This window comes from Pezoporus occidentalis, unplaced genomic scaffold (assembly GCF_034315485.1).
Source record: "Pezoporus occidentalis ecotype Australia unplaced genomic scaffold, CSIRO_AGI_Poc_V1 ctg48, whole genome shotgun sequence".
Lineage (NCBI taxonomy): Eukaryota > Metazoa > Chordata > Aves > Psittaciformes > Psittacidae > Pezoporus > Pezoporus occidentalis.
In genome coordinates this window covers 767,176-789,851 of record NW_026915813.1, presented here as the reverse complement: position 1 = coordinate 789,851, position 22,676 = coordinate 767,176, and the positions used below count along the sequence as shown (strand labels likewise).

The 22,676-nt window shown below is 38.0% G+C and overlaps 1 protein-coding gene across 8 annotated transcripts in view; it reads right to left on the bottom strand.

Annotated features, from left to right (window-relative positions):
• EVC2 (EvC ciliary complex subunit 2) overlaps nucleotides 1-22,676 on the bottom strand; it is a 72,922-nt gene that overhangs the window by 17,928 nt on the left and 32,318 nt on the right. For 5 of the 8 annotated variants that reach the window (XR_009968037.1, XM_062636320.1, XM_062636324.1 and 2 more), the window contains 7 exons: nucleotides 20,341-20,665; nucleotides 16,730-16,969; nucleotides 15,397-15,572; nucleotides 9,554-9,713; nucleotides 7,855-8,319; nucleotides 4,612-4,812; nucleotides 2,962-3,084 (listed from right to left, as the gene is read on the bottom strand). Coding sequence is in view for 7 of the 8 variants with exons in the window: in XM_062636320.1 (XP_062492304.1) it covers nucleotides 2,962-3,084; nucleotides 4,612-4,812; nucleotides 7,855-8,319; nucleotides 9,554-9,713; nucleotides 15,397-15,572; nucleotides 16,730-16,969; nucleotides 20,341-20,665 (1,690 nt within the window). In the remaining variant the exon portion in view is untranslated. The remainder of the gene's footprint in view (nucleotides 1-2,961; nucleotides 3,085-4,611; nucleotides 4,813-7,854; nucleotides 8,320-9,553; nucleotides 9,714-15,396; nucleotides 15,573-16,729; nucleotides 16,970-20,340; nucleotides 20,666-22,676) is intronic. The other 3 variants (XM_062636322.1, XM_062636321.1, XM_062636326.1) reach the window with 3 other exon arrangements.

Here is a 22,676-nt window from a genome sequence, read left to right as displayed (position 1 = left end):
CAGCACAAAGTATTTTATGATTCTACGGGAATGATGTTCAGCTTTTTCATTCAGCATCTATTCAACATTATACAGTAAAGTAACTACTTGTAACCAAATAAAATGTTGCATTATTCAACTGGTACTACTGTCCCTAGTCACCTGAGTTTCTTCTGCCTCTTGTCAGCTTTGAAATCACAGCTCTGCAAACAGAAATACATTTGTGAAAACCAAAGCTTGCAAGTACATCTGACTTCAGTGTGACACAGAAAGCAATTTCAGTAGAAGCTGGATCAAATATTAATTACAAACTAAATTATAAACTAGTTATAAACTAATATCCCCTGGCCATTCTTGAAGCCTTTTATTATATCAGAGTACTGCAGTACACTGCTTGATATCATATTATTTGACATATAGTGTCAGACTACTTTGGTGATAGTGAATCCACTCTCATAGGTCTGAACATTTGCTCTTGATTCCACCTGAAACATTCAAACTACATAAAAAAATTGCCAGTGCTGTAAATGCACTATGGTTAGTCCATTGCTTTAAAACACTGACTTTTAAATTCCATATTTAGTTCAGACTAATTGCTAACTAGTTCTGTCTCAGTCCTATATATTACAAATAAAGGGAATAATCTGAAAATATACTTATTTACCTGCAACCTTAAGTCATTTCTCAAGCAAATATTATTATTGGGTTTTATAAGCCCAGCAGGGAAAATAGACTAAAGAATGAGGAGTTGAGGAGTGCAACTAGATGAGCTTTAAGGTCACTTCCAACCCAAACCATTCTAGGATTCTGTGATTCCATGAATGTTGGCATTTTTACTATTCTGTTTCTTCTGACATAAATTAACTTCTATTTCAGAAAGGAAGAGCTACTTCCTCATGCATAACCAGAAACAGAATCATAGAATCATAGAATAGTTAGGGTTGGAAAGGACCTTGACCTTAAGATCATCCGGTTCAAACCCCCCTGCCACGGGCAGGGACACCTCCCACTAAACCATGCCACCCAAGGATCCAACCTGGCTTGAACACCGCCAGGGATGAAGCATTCACAGCTTACCCAGGCAAACCATTCCAGTGCCTCACCACCCTCACAGTAAAGAACTTCCTCCTTATATGCAATCTAAACTTCCCCCGTTTTAAGTTTTAACCCGTTACCCCTTGTCCTATCACTAAATAAGACAACTCAAACCAGCTACAAAACACAAAAATAGATAACGTCTGGTTTTGAAGATTTTCACAGTGAGGTCAATGATTCTCTCAGATGCTCCAAGATAAGGCATCAAACTTCCTGCCGTGGCTTCCCAGCTCATCATCTCCTATGAGTTGGTCTCTGCTGTGCCTGTTTTACCGTGTCACAAAACACACACTGCTGCTGCTTTCATAAGCATTAGCTGGAAACCATTTTACAGCCATCCTGTAGAGAGATAGAACTCATGATACCATATGAAGTCTGCAGCAGTGAAAGCAGGTGAAATATAGCAGAGTTGTACTGCTCCATTGTTCTTCTTCCCTGCTTGAACTGGCTGTGCAACTTCAGATGGTTAATTTTGAGGAAGACGACAGAAGTGTTCATATTAATGCAAAACTTAGAAGTGTTAAGATTTTAAATGAGGAATGAGGTAAGAAACTCTAGCGGCAAAAGAAAGAAACTCTGATTCTGTGATCAACATGAGGTCAACTGCAATACTTCTGTGTCCTAATGTGGGACACATATTCCATATAGTCCCACTATATAGTGGGAGGTGTCCCTGCCCATGGCAAGGCAATTGGAACTAGATGATCTTAAGGTCCTTTCCAACCCTAATTATTCTATGATTCTATGATTCTAATGATAAAGTGTGAAGTAACGATCTTCCTTAGTAGTTTAGCCTCCTTACTAGGAAAAGCCCAAAGCAACTGGCTTTTTGTAACTAATGTGCAGCCATACAATGCAAACAACGGGTATGCCAGGTGGTACATATAAAACTTAAACAATGAGGCCTAGGGAAGCTAAATTTCCAATTTTAAAACAAGATTCTAACAAAAATGTAAGGCAATATTCATACCAAATAAGTATTCAGTACTTGTAAAAAAAATTAAAAATATCTAAATTTTGGAGGTTAAGGCATAAAAAGCATAGGAAAGAGGTGCAAAACCAGATTTTTGTCCAATTTGGTACTAAAATAGATACTGCAATCATCTGCGAAACTACTTTTTATCTACCAGCGTCACCTGCTTATTCTGCATAGCTCTTACAGCTGTGCACCACCTATGTCTACCACAGTTACCATTGCAACACTCCCCCAATATACAAAAGTAGTATTACCCATATTTTACAAGTGGAAAAGAGAAGGAGAGAAAGGTTAAAGAACGCAAACAAGACCTCATGGAACATCTGCTGGCAGAGAAGGAATAATCTTCCAAAATTCCATATTGGCATTGGTCCCACTCATTCCTTAAGGATTAACTATATACTGGGGCTGGTGAGCCTTTTAAAAGATAGATACCCACCAGAATCAAGCTCTCTTTCAATAAGATCTGTACAAATAAACTCAGCCCTTACGCAAGAAGTCTTTGATCTAAGAACCCATTCCAGGCTTTTCAGTAGCATTAGGAGACATTAAAGAACTAAATCTTGCTCAGTGAAGTATGCAGTGAAGCACCTTCCATGTTTTGAAAGCCTAACTAGGAAAGCCACAGGATCTCTGGGAATTATGCAATCATGCATGTGCCAAGTCCCAGAACCACTGGAAGAAAAAAAAGGTGACACATTAAATCAGTTCTGTAACTAAGGTGGAAAAGTTAAAACAACGTCGAATCTCTTAAACTTGAAATTCAACACCTTTATAAAAGCAGGGAAGAGTAGAAGCATGCATCATGCCACCACACCATATGCCTTTTTATCTGGTTCTTATTCACACTGATAGAAAACTGACAGTCATTAATTACTAGAGATCATTTTAGTAATGTAGAAGACACTTACCTTATTCAAATTTTCATCTTTCACAGAGTCTTCATAAATGAAAATTTTGTCCTGTAAAGATTTCTTCAAAATATCCATCTTATTTCTATTCCTGGATCCATTTTTTTTCACTTTAGAATGCGGCTGTAAGTAGATGAGTACGAAATGCTTTATTTGTAAGAAGTATATGAGGACGCTAACATTATTACTTGCTATTATTGACAGATCCACCTATTAATGATACACGTCAAGGATGACATTCACTGAGAAAATGTTTCTGAAATGAAGATGCTGCCCTATTCATTCAGAAGACTCCTTTCAGACAAAGTTGCTAATTACCTTTTCTAATTTCTTTCAAAGTAAAATTATATATTCATCCTTTCCATGAAATCTGCTAGCACACAGATTTGATTTTAACAAGGTTTAGCAGTGATAATAAGAGCTTTTAACTGAAACAGTCCCCTCAGCATGGTTAAAATGAACAAAGAATATTAATTTAAGAACTACATTGTTTTTCAAGACACAGTATATGAATCACAACTGAACCATGATAGTATTAAGGGGCAACACTCCATGTAATCAAATTATTCGTGACCTTTATATTTCTTTACAAGAATATCAACTAAGTATAATGTACTCTTGGGGAAATGATAACATCTGTTCAACTATAAGGCTTTACCAAGTCATCTCCTTTCTTCAGTACTTTAGAAATTATTAAGGTCTTGAACTAGGCTAATTCCTACTATAATTAACCCAAGTTAGCTTACATGTTTAGAAAACATAACTGAACCAAATCAAAGCAAGGGAATGTTCTCCTTTTTATGATGTTATCAGATACAATTCATAAAGGAAACACTTCCCCCCTCCTCCTATTTAAAGAATTGAATATAATTTATGATTTTAGGTTTTACATTTTACTGAAGGAATTAAACATCCTTCACAGAGTTATTTAAAAAACAGCTAGGATTTATAGACAGATTCCTTGTTGGGAATATCTTTCCAACTCTGAGTATGCCTTATCTTCTACATATTTAGATTTGAAATAAACAAACATAAAGAACAACAAAGAAAACACACCCTAAGCCACAAAACCCAACCCACTGTATATGCCCAACTCTTTTGGAAACTAAAAATGGAAATGAAGCCCAAATTCTTGCTAAACAAGTCCAACTAATTCAGGAACTTTAGTTTCGCAAACTGACAAGACAATGCATGACATTCCCTTACAGAAACTCCTTGATTTAGTGTCAAATTTAGCACTGTAGGGGCTGCCAGGAAAATCTTCAATCTATGCTGTAAAGGACCCAACTTGTCCCTAGTATTCAGAGCCAGCCTCAGCACCGCTCAGATTTTTGGCATTTTAGTGGACTCCCCTGCAAGATGCAGCCCCTTTTTGCCACCTGTCTGCTTCCTTGTAACTATGCCACCTTCTTGGGAAAGCTGGAGGACATGCAATCAGCAGAAATAATATGCAGATGTATGTGAAAAAAATGTGTCTAATTGATGCCCAATTATCTTTAAGGTCCACTGGTCCACGCAAACAGAAGAAATGTGCACTGCTGTCACACCTATGAAGAAGGTCTGGACCTGTATATGCAGGCAAGGCCAACAACCTGCAGACATACCAGAGAACCCTTCTATATCCCCACACTGATCCTACATCATTCCCACCTGTTTACTGGTCACTGCTAAATTCTGGTCAACTTTCAGCACCTCCGCATCCCTCTGCTCGACCTCGAAAGCCTGAAGCAAGGTTCTCGCTCTTATTTTGGGCCAAGCCAAGCTGCTGTCCACCTGAGAGAAGCAGCAATGCAACTCTTGCCTCATTCTACGCAATTCTTCTTCTGATAGTGAGAGGGGTAAACTCAGAAGCTGCCTGTTGAAAAACAAACAAAACAAAAACCATAGCCTTTTGCTGTTCAGTGATATAAGCATAAAATGTAAGAGAATACACACAGATACTTTACATGACAATAATAATCCTTTTTTTTGTCTTATTCATGTAACAGTTAATGAGCCAATTCTGAGCTGCTTAGTATGTTCAAAATATCCTTGAGGATACTTTAAATTCTGCATAAAGAACTTCCTGGATTGTAAAACTTCATTTTCAAGGGGACACAGTTTTTGAGTATTCAAAAAGTAAATAAAGACTTTTTAGCACATTTCCTATGCACAGAATCTTTCCACTTCCACAGACAATACAGTGCCTGAACCTAGGGATGAAATCGAGATAAAAGCTTCCCATAAAGCCTCCCTGTGCTGCTTCCCAGAACTCAGCACTCACAGCTACTGACAGGGGTAAAATATAAAATGAAAAAGTCTCTCCTTATTACAAACTTATACCCACTATCGCTCCCATCACCCACCACAAGGTTCCAGCTCCTTTTTGTAAAAAAGCTTTTAGCAGTCTGAACAACACTGAGTATATTTTAGCAGTAATTTGAATCACTCAAAGTTCCCATTTTGGGTAAGGAAGGTTACCAACATAAGAGTCTGGGGAACTGATTCTCAGGTCAAGCTGAAGTTGACTGAGCATGCTAAAGCCTAAATTCACCTTCTAGTTGTAAACAGTCTTAGACTATATACATCTTCTTATCTTGTGATTGAAATATTTCCTTGAAATATTTAATAAAAAATAGAATACTTTTTTATTTGGAAATTTTCTCTATTTCTCCAAAAATATATTTGAATTTAACGCATGAATAGGTATTTAAAAAAGTAGTTTTCTTTTAAAAATGTATTATACAATACGTTCCATTAGGACTAATGCTTTTATTCAGTGTATCACAGGCCTATACCACCTCATTATTTCATTGACATATTTCAATAATAATGAAATACATTGAAAGTTAAATATTTCAATATATTAAAAGTTTAGAAATCCTTATTTCTGTTTACTGATTCAGCAAAGAACAGCAACATCCTAAATTAAAACATTTTTACTACATGAAGTTTGTATCTTCGAAAGATTACTCCCTTTAAGGCAATATTAGTCCAAGCAAAAGTATTTACAGCATACTTAACCATTTCTCATGGTTAACTACTTCTCAAGCTGTCTTAGGCTTTCAGAAGAAAATCCACACTATGTATCCATATGTACAGACAGATATATAGACTGAGATTCAAAGCTAACACAGAAAATCAGTTTTGTCATGTCTACGTTTAAAAAGGACTTTAAACATTAATGATCTTCATATACATATTTTGGACTAACTCACGGTCCTTTGATAAGCAATAGAAATGAAACGCTATCATTCAAAGTAATTTTTTGTGAAAACCAGATATCAGATGAGAACATGAACATGACAGCTGGCATCTGTCATCAAAATACCAAAACTGACAGACTGAACATAAAGACAGTGACAGATTTTAAGGGGCTTTTGGTAGGACAGTTGTGCATTTTTTGGATCTATTTCCCAGTATTTTACTGGGAAAAATACCCCAAACATCTTACCGTAGCTGTAATAAAGATAGCATACAAGTGGTGACACTGCAGGCTGGAACACAATTATCTTTAATTGTAAGTTAGTAACAGGAAATACCTACTGGGTCATACAATCTACTTCCCTGGTCCTGCAGGTCTTCTTTCAGCAATGCAAATAAAGAGATAAGATAGCTAGAAAATACATTGAAATGGCTTACAGAAAAGTATTTTAAATGCTGAACAAAACATAAAGTGCTTCAAATTAGAACCAGGAGAAAACACAAATGGATTTTTCTTCTTTAGCAAAGCAAATGTAATGGGCAAGATTTCTTTTTATCTTTCCATTATAAGGTTTTAAATTTTGTAGCAGGCAAACATAAAGATGTTGTCTGGACAAAACTGCCCATGCAGATCTGCTCTGCTTTAAAGAAAAGGTATGAAGGAGAAACTTCTGCTAATGCTTCTCTCCCCTCTAACCCTGGTTCAATCTCTCATGCTCAGTTTGCATTGTATTAAGGGCAGACAGGCTAATACAGTTTTCCCTGTTCCAGTTGCTTCCCCCAAAGCTGCAATTTTGCCAGCAGACTATTTTTTCATGTTCCTATGTCTCAAGCAATGCCTGTTTAAACAGCCACTGTATAGGAACTGTAGTACTGTAAATATTCAGGCAACAAAACAACTAGTCATAAATATATTCTAAAACTAAGGAGAAATGCTGCTGAGCAGTGTCAATCTCTCAGGGCCTTGCTACCCAGTCTGAGAGGCACCATGGACGATGACTCTTGGCTGCAGCCATCGTCTCTCTCTGCACAAGGTCTCCCAAGGGTGGCAAAGTCACTGCCCATCTTCCCAAATCCCTGGGGTCATATCAGAGCAGGTAGCAACAGCCATAAAGTACAGCTGGGGCCAACAAATCTCTCTACAACACGGCCTGTGTCATGATGCCTCTCTGACTTGGGGTTCAGTGCCAAGGGCACTTTAGCAGCAGGCCAGACTGGCCAAGTCTGATGCATGGTGCCCATGAGCTGGAAAGGTGAGACTGCTGCACTGTGTATTTATGGAATATGTGGAAATACTGTGGCAGAGCTCAAAATGAACCTGATGAGTAAGGCTTGACTTGTGTCTGCAAGGAATATATCAAAACTGGACATGGGGCTAAGTAGGCCTGACATACTAAATGACATTTCCAAAGTGCTGGACCTTTGAGAACAGACTAAGAATAATAATGAAAGATGTGCAAGTGAAACCCATCACAGAGTGAACATGAGTACAAAAATACCATTCCATGATTTTGGTTTTAGAACAGCTGTTTCCCAGGATTTCCATTGCAGGGCTCACCCACAAGTGCCACAGGGGCTGAGCGCTTGCAAACAAATCAATTCTCAAGTGCCCGACAGAACTGACCACTAGGAATCATACCTGGACACATCTGAAAAGTCCTAGTTCATCTCTGTTTGAAATAATAACTAAGAAAAGATGCAGAGAGATACTTGCATGAATACTGATTGTTCCCAGCTCCTTATTTTTTTTTGTTCCAAAATGCTTGTTTCTAGCTCTTGGCTTAGCTTCTGCCTGGTGAGCTGAAGCAGCTCTTCAGTGGCTGTGCTCTTTTCATGCTCTTCCCTTTCAAGCTGCTCATGTTTATCAGCCATCTCTTTTTTATGCTCCTCTACAGCTTCTAGCAGGAACACCTTTGGCACACTGAGCTTTACCAGTTCTTGCACAAATACTCCACACTGAACACGTTTAAGCTCTTCAATGGCTTTCTCTGTTAAACCAAACACAAGCTCTTTCAGCTCTTCACTGGCCTCATTGTCAAGTTTTTCAGTAAGCTCTTCAAATTCAATGGTGTGATCACTCAAAAGATTTTTCCAGTGGCCCAGGTAGTGAGTGACCTCCTTAGTAGTTTTGAAGGTCTCTCCAAGGGACAGCTGCTCCTTCCGATGCTCTTTCTGCTAATTCATTTGCAAAAAGGAAGAACAAGGTTAAGAGAAGGAACATCTCAATTTCTACCTCTTTAAGCATGTATTCATAGCAACGCAAAATCTTGTACTTTGGTCTTTCAGTGTTCTTGAAACTACTTTTCAGTGTTCAGAGACTTACCCAGCGCTCAACATGATGGCTTTGCGTGCATCTAGCAGGCCTGTGATGTCAGACTGCTAGACAGAAAGGCTAACACAGACCTGTGATAATCTGGATGGCTGCTCAATAAAAGGGCTGACACCTAAATAAATACATGGATCTATATTTATCTGATATAATTCAAACTGGCTGAACTGCAACAATCTGGCAGCATTCCAGAAGTGAATCTGCATCAAATACCAAGGAAGAAAAAGAAGGAGCAGGGAAAAAACCCAAATATTAATTGGAAAGCTAAACCAAAGCTACCTATACTCAGTAAAAATATAACAAATGAAGTGCCCATCTTTATACCTGCTGTCTTTGCACTGGTAACCGTTAAAGAGCAGAAAACACTGAAACACATACCCTGCAAAAGATAAAATCAGTCTCACCTAACTTTGGTCATCTAAAGAAGTATCACCTAATCCAAGAAAAATTTTTCTTCACCTTTTAGGCAGAGAAATATAGGGACTTTTGGATAGCAAACTCCCTTTCATTTATCTCAGATCATTTGCAAGACCTCTGCCATTAAGAGGTGGTTTGGAGCTCTTGGAGTTAGCCTTGATTTCTAGATATCTGAGGTGAGGTGACATGAGTCCTACACAAGCAACCACAGGTACAACATATTTTAAATAGTTTTGTAGCTGAATTTTAACTGTGCTGTAGAAGACATTTAAGACACACATAACCAGGAAAACCACAGAAAATTACTACTGTCACAGATCTGTGTCATCTCTCTCACCAGCTCCAGAACCTCATCTGGCTTTTGCCTGTCTGCACATGCCAGAGGCTTGTCACAACCCCCCTGGACAGGTTAGACTAAGTACAGGGGCTTCACAAGTTTCTCCAGTTCTATTACTTTCTTGTATATTTTTCTAAAAGAACAGCCATTAATTACTACATGATTACAACAGCATATGGTGGTACAGAGCTAAAACCAATGGACACTTATTTTCATCCATGCTCCTGGCAGCGCTGACCCCTGTTATAAGAATTACACTTTATTTTGCAATTCATTCCATTTTTAATTCATGGCAAGTCCTGTCAAAATAAATATACTGAAATTACCTTTTGCAGAACTTCCCGCCTTCGCCTTGTAACGAGTTTCTGGCGAAGCTTTTGCTTTTCTTGTTTTAAATCATGATCGAATTTCTGTTTAACAGAATTAATTTCAGCCTCAGCTCGGTCCAGCAGCATCCCCAAATGACATTCAGGTAGATGACCTGCCCTGTAATAACAGTGTTTGAAGCCTGTTATCCCAAATTCTTAAGAGGAAAAGGATATTTGAGGCAATTAGTACCATAATAAGGTTCAACACAGTAGCTACACAGAATGATCCTTGTTCTTTCAGCAGTGATACCTGGGGGGAATCAAAGAAGCAAGTGGATAATAGAAAGATAATCTCAATGATTAGCGTAGGTTTGAGACAGTTTTTGAAGGTAGAATGAAAGTGTATGAAGAAGGAACAGGGAAAAGGAAGGAAGGGAAGGCAAATGCAAAATCATTACCAGTCAGTAATATAAGCAATATTCAAATGAGACATTTTAAACCTTATCTATTATTCATAATATTTACATTTTTCATTTAATGCCCCTGGAATGCAATTCCAGATGTTTTTTATAACTCCTTCTCCTCATTAGGAACAATTTTTCTTTAAAGGATGTAATCTAATCAGGGAAAAACAATTAAAAATTATTTTAAAGATATCAAAGCAATCATATCCATCAAAAGATTTATATTCAGATTTCCTATTAATACATCATCATCATAATTATAAAGATTTCAAAATAATAGTGAAATAAAATAATCTCTGGTCTACCTCCAGTTGCTACAGTATTTAATTTCAAAGAGTAAGCAAGATTAGGTTACAAAAGTTTCAATCTCCACAAACTCAAATTGAATTTCAAGAATTACCTGCTACTTACACCATAAATTCCTCAGACATCTTAATTCAGACCAGACTGTTGGACATTTGTGAGTTCTAATTTATAAAATTGAGCACATTGGACTTCTAAAATGTGGGGCTGAAAATTGTCAACATGGAACTCTGAGAAGAAAGCATCAGTTCTGGACCTAAACTTTGAATGTTATCCAAACAACTTCTGGTTTATTTTTTTAAATCCCCTTTTTTTCAGAAGATACGAACATTACACACAGCGCCTGGATTCAGATGAATTCACATCTCTCCACCTACTGCTTAAGTATCCACAAGTATCTGATGAGCCACAAAGCGTCATCCCCTACATAAGGAATGCACTAGACAGAAACTCAGGTCTGCTGTATCACACAGTTGTATCGACAGAGGTGGCTTCCCTTTGCAGAGCTTTTCTGCTGCTTAGCTATCATATTTCTTTAATCTTCTGCAAAGAGGATTAAAGTACCTCTCCATACCTTGAAAGCAATGCAACAGGCATCATTCCTGGACCTTTCGGCAAAGTAATTGTTTCCTTGAAGCAGTCAATACTAAATTTCAGTGTTATGTCAAAAAAAAACCCAACAGCACCAAGATTCCAGTTCACATTTGCTAAGTCTTGCCCCCCTTTTTGATCAAACCCAAGGCAAAACAATGAATAAAATGAAGATTTATTGCAGTGACAAAGTGAGTCAAGTAATAACCAAGATCTTTTTAACACCTTCATCCTGTCTTGTACTGAGGAAATAAACCTAGTCTTGCCTAATCAAATTAAAATCCCTATCCAAAGTAGTGAAAAGGGTCTTCATAGAAAAACATAGATGTGCTGGAACTACCTAGCAAATGAGAGTTTTAAGAAAAACCATGCAACACAGAATGACTGGGAAATGATATATACCTACCTATTTTTAGGAAAAACAGGAATCTACATTACTTCAGTTTCAGGCTGTTGATTTATTTAGAGATCCAGTATGTCCACAGCTCAAACTGTAGGCGACACAGTATTGTAAAACCCAGCTACCTATTTATTTGGAATCCCAGATAACAAAAATAATGGGCAAAATGCCTTCCACCACAGAAGTCTATGTGAGTTTATGTGGCAACTTGTATTAATCAGTATTACGGAAATTACTAGAAGGATCAATCCTGGCAAAAGATCTTAATTTTTGGTTTCATATAAACACAGTATAAAAACAATTGCAGTATTACAAGTAAAAGACATCCTGTTCCCAAAGGACTCTGAACTGAAACACAAAATAAAAGGAGACAGATAACGAGACAGTATGGACTGTATGATAAACTGCTTGGTCTCAGCATACCAGACATCTAACCATTGAGGAGATGTGTAGGCAAATGTTTAATGTCTTTGAACAAGGAGAATTTTAATCAAGGAGAATACTGCAGCAATGACAGGGATATTTACAGGGAGATGCTCCCAAATGCAGTGAGCACCAAGGAAGGCACAGAGATGAAGTGAGTGCCCAACAGCAGCTGTAGGTCAATCAGAGGCAGACCTTCACTTCACTATACAAAACAGATGCTAACAAATTTAGGAGAAAATATGGAGTGATGGCACTAAAAGCAGTAGTAGTTTGTAGCTGATGCCACAAGAGAACTATGTAAGGGATGGTGGACCCCAGCAAAGGAAAATTGTTTTGTGAAAGGTAAGAGAAGGCATGGGAGTATCACTAAAGCAAAAGGGAAATAGATGTGAAGCAGAAAAGCTGTACCAAACTGGATATATGTGGAGGTTCAATCACAATACTATACAGAAACTGTAGAGAGAGAACCTGTAGGAGTGCCCATGCTACTCCACTTCAGCTACTTCAGAATTTCACCTGCTGAACTGGTATCTTGCTAGATCAGAATTCATGCAAATACTTCAGAGCAACAAATGCCCTACACAGCAAGCACTATGAGCAGAAAATGAATTCAAAGTTTATTAGGTAACTTTATACTGATGCATTACTGCTGGAGGAATTAACTTTCCCAACACCAGCTTCCTGAAAAGTGCAGCAGGACACTGTTCAGAAAACTTCTTTGCTTATAGCAAGGTCCATATAAAGGGAGATTATCCAGAAGAACAAGCCCAATATGAGACATTTTGCTTTGACCTTTTAAGGAAGTCGACTGACCACTTTAAAAATACAATACACAAGATATTCTTGAGGTCTTATAAAAACTAAAATGTTTGGAGACATTTACACAGGAGTTTGAGCTGTTTGTACCTAGTGAGTCACAAGAACTAGATTCAGTTTTTAAGGCACCAAAGAAGGAAGGAAAGTTCCTGTGAACAAGCAGGTACTGGCAAAAGAATAATGCAACAGTTACAGCTGCTGTAGTTCAAAAACATTGAGCATTTCAACCTCTCTTGATTGCCGGAACAACCCAGGATGAATCCTGCCCCAGGTATTGCCCATGAAGAACCTAGGTAGACATCCCTGAAATCTATCATTACGGATTACATTTTAAAACTTGCTTTCCTGCTTTTTGGCACTGCAGTCTACAAACTTGATTTTTAAAAGACACTGAATACCCACAAGCAGTCCTGACTAATGGGTCATTTTATTTAAATACTATATTTAAAAGCCCAGCTTGAAAATTCTGGCTGCTCTATTTCATTTAAAAACTCTCCCTAGAATTGGTTTGGGTTTATTTTACTTTTTATAACACTTATTTCTGACCACACAGAATCTTCTTAACCTGAAATTGCCTTGCTCTCTGATAAATCTTAAATATCCTATTAAGTTCCATTTTTAAAAGACCTCTCCCCTCATCATTTATCTGCTGGTTTATGTATCCCTGAAACTATTTATCTGTGGTATATGTAATCTACATCTCTTCTTAGTGTCTCTTCTCCATACACACAGTTCTGCATTTCAAAATCCCATTTATAACAGTGAGTTTAAAGCACACTATTAAAGCTGGATGCAACAGATTAAGACAGACCAGTATCTATATTTAGACAAGCGGATTCAATGCTAAAGTAAGAGGATATTATGCTGTTACTGCCCAAATTTTAATGCTCTTATTTGTAAATATTCTCTCAATCTTTTATAATTAGAAACTGAAATGCAAGCCTTTCTTGGGGTTTATACTTGGATATTTCAGTATACCTGTAGAAAAAACAAACAAACAAACAAACCAAAAACCTAGAAAATAATCTGAAATACTACATTTTGGAGTTTTATAGTCTCAACATCTAAAGAATGAGTAATAACATAACATTATGGCAAATATTTGCCTGAAAGGAATTCCTGCAACAACAGGTGTGAGAAGTTACATGAAAATAACTAATTCTAGTCCCAGAAAGCCAGATAAGATCACTTCTCTCCAAATGCTGTCTCCAAGTATGGGCACATTTCCTTTGTCCGCAGAGTATTACGACCATTGCATACTCTGAGAAGTTTAATAGGGAAGAATTATTTTTTCATTTTGGTAATGACATTGGTGGTTTTGAAAGTTTTTGGATAGCACGATTTGGGGGCAGGGGGGCCTTAGTATATTTTTTTTGATGGGATCTATGAAGTCTTGCATTACTAATACTACATGTTTCCTCTCTGTTTTGTAGTTGATCTGTTTTGTGACTGTTAGGTGCAATAGCAAGTACCAAACAATAAGTGAAACCTGCTTTTCCAGCTTAAGAAATTCTTGGTGTTCACTGCAATGATTTAATCCATGGATCCAGTGGTCATACACGTGACAGTTTCTAATGAAGGCTTTTCACATAACTGTAACGTTTGAGAAAATGTCTCGGACCATTTCTCTTCATCGATTCCAAAGAGAGGCATGAACTGGTGAAACAGAACTCTATGTGAAAGACGTGTCTCAATTACATTTCCTATGACAAGACTTATTTTTGTCTTTGACCCATACAGCTGCCGATGTCAGCAAAACAGGCAGAGCAGAGCAAGCATACTGGAAGAACCTCTCTCTGATCAATGAATCTTGAGGCTAATCTTAGGGTGTGATTCCAAAGAGGCAGCACACTGGACAAGCAAAAAGATCAGCAAGGAAAAGTTAGAAAAAACCCAGTTAAATGACTTTATTGTATTAACAGATGCAGTCTTTGGTAGCTTTTAACAGTCTTCCTGCTCCCTAATATTAAATTCCTTTCAAGTAAGTCAACACTATGAGAAAAGAAACACAATGTAAAGACTGATATTTACACATGTCCTCTTACTGCATGTTCCATATGTTGTTAGTGACTGACACCAATATAAACATCTAAAATATACAAATAAAGCTGCATACACAGGATTAACAGCAGCAGTGATAAATTGTTTTCCTGCCCACTAATGTATTTTACTGCACTGGCATGCTTCTCAGTAATCTCTCCTTATGCCAGACTTAAGATACACCACAGTTCACTGGGCAGCAGCAAGAGATCTCTCTCAGTAATCCACACTGCCATGTGCAGTTTTTGCTACTCAAGATCCTCCCCAGTTATGCTATTCGTAAGTGTAGCCAACTTACTTTAGAAAATATTCATGCTGTCCAGTTTGAGACCACATATCCAGTTCCTCAAACATATTCAATCGTAAGTGAACCAGAATTGTTCTTTACTCTTTAAATTCATATACTCATATGTAAACAAACCAGACAACTGCTCTTAACTAGTACATGTTGCAGTGTTCTCTGGTAGGACATCTAAAATGACTGTGGACCGTTTACATGAATAATGGATGTACAAAGATACTGAGAATCTCACACGAGTCTGCCTCCTGCTGAATTTAGAATTACATGGTTCCCAGCAATTCATCTCTGTGTTGTATGAAGTAGACACCAACAAGAAAGCCTCACCTTTCACCTTAATGTCTGCTGGGATATTAACTAAGTCATCAGTTACAAAATATTTTCTTAGAATTAACTTAAAGGATAACAGTTTTATGCACCTTTCCTGCTAGGTAACACAAACAAAAAGACTTTTGAAGAGTATTTTATTGCCCGTGACATAATATAGCCAAATGGCTGCCAAGAAAACAATTGAGATATTTACCTTTCCATCTTATTAATGAGACTTGGTATCTGGGCTGCTGCTGCATTTATAAGAGCAGAGGCTTGAGAATCCCTTAACTGTATCTTACTTATGAGATACTCTCTGTAAGCAAATCTTCTATTCAGATGATATTTCTTGCTAGCTTGCAAAAAATCCATTAGCTCTTCAATGTCTCCCTACAGGAAAGATTGTGAACAAATGTATTCAATTAGATGTAAATTTCAGCCAATACCTGTGGGTAACAGACCAGATTTATTCGTTAACAGGGTAAAGTTAAAAAGCTCTTAGAAGCGAAAAGCAATAAACTTATATCAGCTTGTCTCTAATGAACACGTCAAATTACTACAGTGATTTTAACAAAACAAAATAAATAATAATGTGCTGAGCTTCTGGCCTGAATACCTCAGTACTGTGTACTCTCTTGAATAGTCAGTGCACCTCCCAAGAGCCCTGATTTAACAGGTCATTTGATCAGGTACCCACAATTAAATACACATGCAGCCCTACCAGTGTTAGTAGAACTGCTCCTGCTTAAAGTTATCCACAGGCTAAACAGTCTTCAACTGAGACGTGAAGAGAGCATGTGTTCAGTAACAGCAGTAAGTGGCACCATGCCTCTTTTTTTTAAATTCCTTTTTTTCTTTACAATGCATTTTATGACTAAATAAAGGGTAACATTTTCAAAGGTGTTTAAACTGACTTCAAAGCCAAGAAAAAGCTTTTCACGTGTGTCTAGTATAAGAGCAGCAAAAGCCAAGCCTGCTGAACACAGGCTGGCTTAGAAATTTCCTCCTTCCAACAGATGGGAACAGCAAAGGTTTAGATACATACAGATGAGTCTGGCAGATACCAGCGGTACGCACACAATGCTCTACAGCAGGTATTCTTCCAGCATCAGCTAGCCAAGAAAAAGTCTGACACTTAGGTGACCTATGCCTGAGCAGCTGAAACACTGTGAAAACTTCTTTTACTTGCTCTGTCTTCTGCTGGCTGCTCAAGTGTCTTTTGCACAAGTGCTCCACCTCTGACAGTGGCCCACATGCTTAGGAAATATTACCCATGAAAACAGAAGTCAGCACCAAGCACATACTGTTGTGGCAAACATGTATAACTCACTGGTTTAGAAAAATGTTGTTCACATGCATCAATGTACAGTTATATAGATTTCTAGATGTGTATAATAATTGCATTATACATTTTAATATTCTTCCTAAAAAAAATCAGCTATAAAAGTGATAAAATTCACCCTGAAATATATTTTCTGAAACACTTCTCAAAAATTACTGTGTGTTTGTATTCTGTCATTAGGTTAGGAATGGAATTATCCTATTACCTGTATTTTAGAGTAACCTTCCACTAACGTTTTAGCTGCTTCCAACTTCAGTTCTCCCTTGAAAGTAGCATTTGTTATCTGTGTAAAAAAGATATTATGGAGCTCCTTTCTCTGGCAAACAGCCAGCTCTCTATAAGCCTTTGCAAAATATTCCTCCTGCTTTACCAGAAGGAGCCTCTTCACATGGTCCTGCTCCAGTGTGTGAAGTCTATCCAGAAGACTTCTGTATTCTACAGCAGGCTGCAGAGAAGAGAGAAATAAATAGATCCAAAGTGATTTTCAGCATTCAACATATTTTAAATTATTAGCGCTACCAGCTAATACATATTTTACTCATACCCTGATTACCATAACTTCAGGCTTAAATGAAGGCTAATGCTAATTATTATAAATGAAGGCTATACTAATACATGGTTTTCATCTGTTTGGAATGACAGAGGTTGTACAGCTGTCAATCTCTAATCCAGATAATGGCTGAAAGGCATAACGAAGTATTTTTAAAATTTGGAAGCATTATTTAAAATAAATTATACAAAATGGCATGAAATTCAACACAAAGACTATATACATGAAATCAATTTCTTAGGTTTCATCAATCCTGAAATCCTATTAAAACTGAATAGACTCAAATAAGTCAGAACAATGATGCAAGAATAAGCATACAATTTAAAAACAGTACAAATTAGAAAAAAATATTCTATGACAAATCTCTAAAAGTTCTTCCTATTGATGACCTACTTTATCTATTGATTTCTACAGATTAATGCAAGAGCATCATGTTAGAGTTACAACAATGGAGTATAATTAAATGGCAATTAATTTAAAAGCTTTTTTGCAATAAATACTTTCTTGCAACTCTCCAGTAATACTTACACATTCATAGTTTTAATCTCAGATGGTATAAACTCATTACAGAATCAAAATGCACATGTTCCACAGAGCAAAGAATGCTGCTTATGCCAGCAGAGCTACCTAATGGTAGCTGTGTTAGTCTTGCTCTAAATTTAATGCTATTTATCTGGGGACAACTGTCCTCTGCACCTCACCCCTCATTCCCAAGAAACACACTGGAGACAGCAAATAATTAATCAAAAAGGCAGGGAATATACACTCTGTGTTCTGGCTGAGAGGGGAGGAGGTTATTGCTCCAGCTGTTTTTCACTGCTATCTCTTGGATGATAATACACCCACTGCCATGACCGCTGGGCCAAGCCTAGTGCTCTGGTATGTCCTTTTGGACAGCTTTCCCTGGCAAGTACAATCCCAGGTCCTTTCACAGACAGGAAAGTGAACAGCAAGAGAACAGTATAAGATAAATACATCAGGAAAAGTACTGGACTGGCGTCAATTCTTTAATTCCTACCATACAGGATTTCCAATATAAAACACTGGAACTGAATTGGGACTGAACCAATACCAGTGTATTTTGTGCAAAACAAAAGCCACTTTGCTGAGAAAGTATTTATTGTGAGTTTCCATAGTCAGTCCCTTCTCTGCAGACTTTATCAGGTAGTGTTCAAAGGATTTATCAGGAAGTGTTCAAAGCCAGGCTGGACGCAGTTTTAAGCAACCTGGTCTAGTAGAAGTTGTCCCTGCCCATGGCAGAGGGACTGGAACTTGATAATTAAAGTCCCTTCCAACTGAAGCTATTCTAGGATTCTATAATCTCTGCAAGGTGTTAGACATCTAGTCTAAGTTCCTTCTACAATCAACAGAAGGAAAAGGACTTCTGCACAATACAATTTACCTCATCCTTAAAAAGATGTACATGACTATCCTTTCCTTGCTGTCTCCTTTGACTTTTCTATGCTCATATCCTACTTGAAAGCTCTCTACAGTCAGAAGTTAAAATTCACCTGGAAATGTCAAAGAAATTCAACTGGGTCACTAGCCTTGCACCATCAACGTTGTCCACGCAGCAGCCTTATAAAGCAAAGTACTTCCTGAGAGCTTCAACATACTCGGCAAAAATCTTTTGTCAAAACTTCAATCATGAATTGTCATAGAGGTCTTAACAATTATGATATGCAAATAAAACCACTGTTTAAAAGAAACTAAATCAAAACAGAAGGCCAAAAATTTAAGTACTGTCTGCAAACAGAGCACACGGAAGTAAGCAATATACTGATCTAAGGGATTATACTCATATACTCATGTATCCGTACAGCTCTGTTTCCACACAGACTACCTACAACTCTGAGCAATGACACTTACCCCTTCAGAGAGAAATCTCGAGTGCGGGGAAGGGGAGAGCCCCGGTGCGGGGAAGCAGGGGGGGGAGACGGACACGGACCTCGAAACCACTCACTGGGAGTGAGTGAACAAGCTACCTGACTGGGTTTAAACCACGACAGTTCTTTTTGGCGCCCCACGTTGGGCGCCAAAAAGTAACTGTCGTGGTTTAAACCCAGTCAGGTAATTCGTTCGCTCACTTCCCCCCCTTTTCTTGCCCTCCCCCTGCTCTCGGAGGGACGGAGAGGAAAATCAAAAAGAATGCAACTCCCACAGGTTGAGATAAGAACAGTTTAGTAACTAAGGTATAACACAGATCACTACTGCTACCACCAATGATAATAATGATAAAGGAAATAACAAGGGAAGAGAATACATCATCTCACCACCACTGACCGATCACTCGCCCCCCCCAGCCCGACCAAGCACCGACCGATACCTCCTCCAACCCTGCAGTCTCCCAGCCCTTCCGGCTAACTCCCAGTTACATCCTGGGCATGACGTGCTGTGGTATGGAATACCTCTTTGGTCAGTTTGGGTCAGGTGTCCTGTCTCTGCTTCCTCCCGGCTTCCCCTCCTCCCTGGCAGAGCATGAGGCTCACAAAGTCCTTGGCCAAACCAAAACATCGCTTGTTATCAGCTCTGTTCCCGAGCTGAAAGTCAAAACATTGCACTGCACCAGCTACCAAGAAGGGGAAAAATGACTGCTACTGCTGAACCCAGGACAAAGTGACACATAAAAGCACTAAGCTTTTACTTAAAGAGAGACTCTAATCTTGCTAGGAATCATACTCTGCCTTAAATATTTATCTCACTGTTATCTAGAAGCTATTTCCAACAGAACTCCACTTCTTGCTCTGCCTAAAATACAAATGGTTTTGCTTGCCTTCAGCTTGAAGGAAATCAACCTTTGGTTGCACTTACATTCTCATTTTCTTCAAAATAAGAATATAAATATTGGAGGCTTTTTATCTAGATTGGAAGGTTTATGATGCAGAGAGTTCTGCTCCGAATGTGCAAAATACTATATACAGTGTCTGGCTGGAGTTCTTAGGAACCATTGCAGTAAAATACAGTAAATAAAAATACACCACTTTGCAAGGGTTCAAGTGACTATAGAAAGATCATGGTAATTACAGTCTTTTGTTTTCAGGTGTCACAGATGCTCTTGAGATACATTCGTTTTCTGGTTAAGTAAAAAACAGTTTCTCAATAACAACTACCCTAATTATGGCATCTGAATGTTTGAACACATTTAAATTGAACAGTTTTCCTCTTTTTTCTTAGAAGAGGACAACTCAGCCACTCTAGTCTAAAAGAGAAACCATCTATATAAAACTATGCATCATGCAAAACGTTTGATTTTGTAGCAGGTTCACCTTTTCATTCATTTTCTTCATTAATTCCTCAGCCTCTTCATTTACAGCTCTAGCTTTTTGGCACTGAGCCTCCATTTTCTTTCTGGTTTCTAGGTTACACTCAGCCGTTAAAGCCACCATCTTCCTTTCATATTCCTCTTGAATCTCCTTCTCCATTGCAAGAAACTGCTTTTTGAAAATTGAACTCATCTTCTTCTCCACATGAGGAAAGAGGCTGTGACTTAAGACCATGTTCTTCATCATCATAGCAATCACTTCTTTGCATATCTGCGTTCGATATGCCTCCAGATCGGCATCTGCCCGTGTCAGGCTGGCAACCTCCAAGCTGTAGAAAGGTAATCAGAACTGTTTGAAATTGCAGATTATAGGAGATTTCTTTCAGAAAACAAGCATATCTAGATTCATTCAATACTGGGTAATCGAGTGACAGTCACAGAAGTGCGGGAATATCACCCACAGCATATGAGCTTACTAATCATGATGGTAATGATTCATTAAAAAGCACAGTGAGCCAATTTCTACTACAGCAACTTTAAGGAAATATGTCCATTCCTGCATTTCTGTTTTCTTTAAATTCAAAACATTCCCTCAGCAAAAAGCAAACAATAACCTCCCAGAAAGAAACCAAATGAAACCAAACAAACTTAAAACCACCACACCCCTGCTGGGAAGTAGAGGAAGTAAGTATCTGAATAGACTACAGATTTCACTGACTATGTAAAAAAGTTCTAAACTCACTGACCCATCTACATTGATGCAGCAATGCCTTGTGTTCTGCACTGGTGTATTCCCTTGTCTGCTTGGAAGAGGAGTGTTTTGATTATGTGCTGATACAAATAAATTAAAATAGGTGATCTCTTTCTCTCATTAACAGAGTTCTAGAAGAGATTAAATCCGGACAGAAATACAAGGTTTTTTACAAAATGCAATAAACAGCATGTTCCATATGAATACATTCTCATTTATCTTTAATTAAATCGTAATCATAATTATTCTTATTTCTTATACAATGTAACTACTGTAAATTTTATAGCTGTGCCTATTCTGCACTCAATTCAGCACTGGAAAACTAGGTGGATTTTACCCTGGCATCACTATTTACATGAACACACAGCACTGTATGCTTCTGTGTGGATTAAGTATACAGGAATAAATTTGTGTCCTACAAAGTACACTTTTAAGAGCTTAAATCCATTCTTTTTCAGTTAAGCTAAATTATTGGTTTGTTCTGTTACACAGTCAAATCTTAGAATAAATTTCAACTCCATAGCAAAGATGTTGGCAAGATTTGCAAGGCAGCAGAATGATAGTACATTCAGAATGGATTATCTTGAAGCATGCAAATCTATAAAAACCTCACCTTTTAGTCAAACTCTCCCTATGAAGCAAATAAAGTTAAAGTAAATCAGTGATATATTACCATCACTGCCTCTCAGTCAAGCACAAGAAATCTATTGTCTCCATTTAAAAATCAATAGGATAGAATTAACTTCTTTTTTTTACACTGACTCAAATACCTGAAGTATCTAGGAGACATTAGCTTTTTCTGTTGCAGTCTCTCAAAACCCTTGAAATGCACTGGCAAAGGCCACACTTGTCTTGGTGATCTGCTGCAGGGCTGTCTGGTTGCAGCTGCAAATCCTTCCCCATTTCCCCTGGCTTTTCATCCCATACAGATGCAGGAATCATTGCTGCATGAGGCCAGATCCCTGCGTTTGAAATACTGTGTGCCTGAAGCATTCTTTGCAGTAATTTGAAGATCTTCTGAGAGTTATTATTTTCTGTAATATCCCAAGACAACAAAACACTCCAGCTCCTCTGTGCACCTGCAGGTACACAGCCTTCTTGGGTGGCCTTCAACTATATTCATGGCCAAGTCCCCCAGAGCGCTGATCTCTTCTTTGGGAGAGTCCCTCTTACTCCAGGACAGTGGGGCAGCCCCATAAGACAGGTGATGATGGCAGGATCAAGGGAACAGGGTGCTGAAACAGCACAACAACCACTTCAAATGGGTGGTGCAGATGTGTATTTTCTTTTAAGTCTTTTTGTTTACAGAAGTTCTAGGCCTTTTGCTGGCACAGCCAGTTAGTACTAAGCTGTTTACTTGTTACAACTAACTTCAAAAAAGTGTTTCAGTTCTGTGCAAATGCACTTAAATAAAAACAGGGATCTGGAAAAAGGAGCTTTTATGCTTTATGAATGTTCCTCTAACAACTGTCAGGCAGTGGTAGCAGGCTCCCTTTCATAGATTCACTAATTCATTATTAGCCTGTAAAAACCAAGCCTCTGGGTTTACTATTTAAATTCCTGCTTCAAGTCTAGTAGCTCTGATTTAA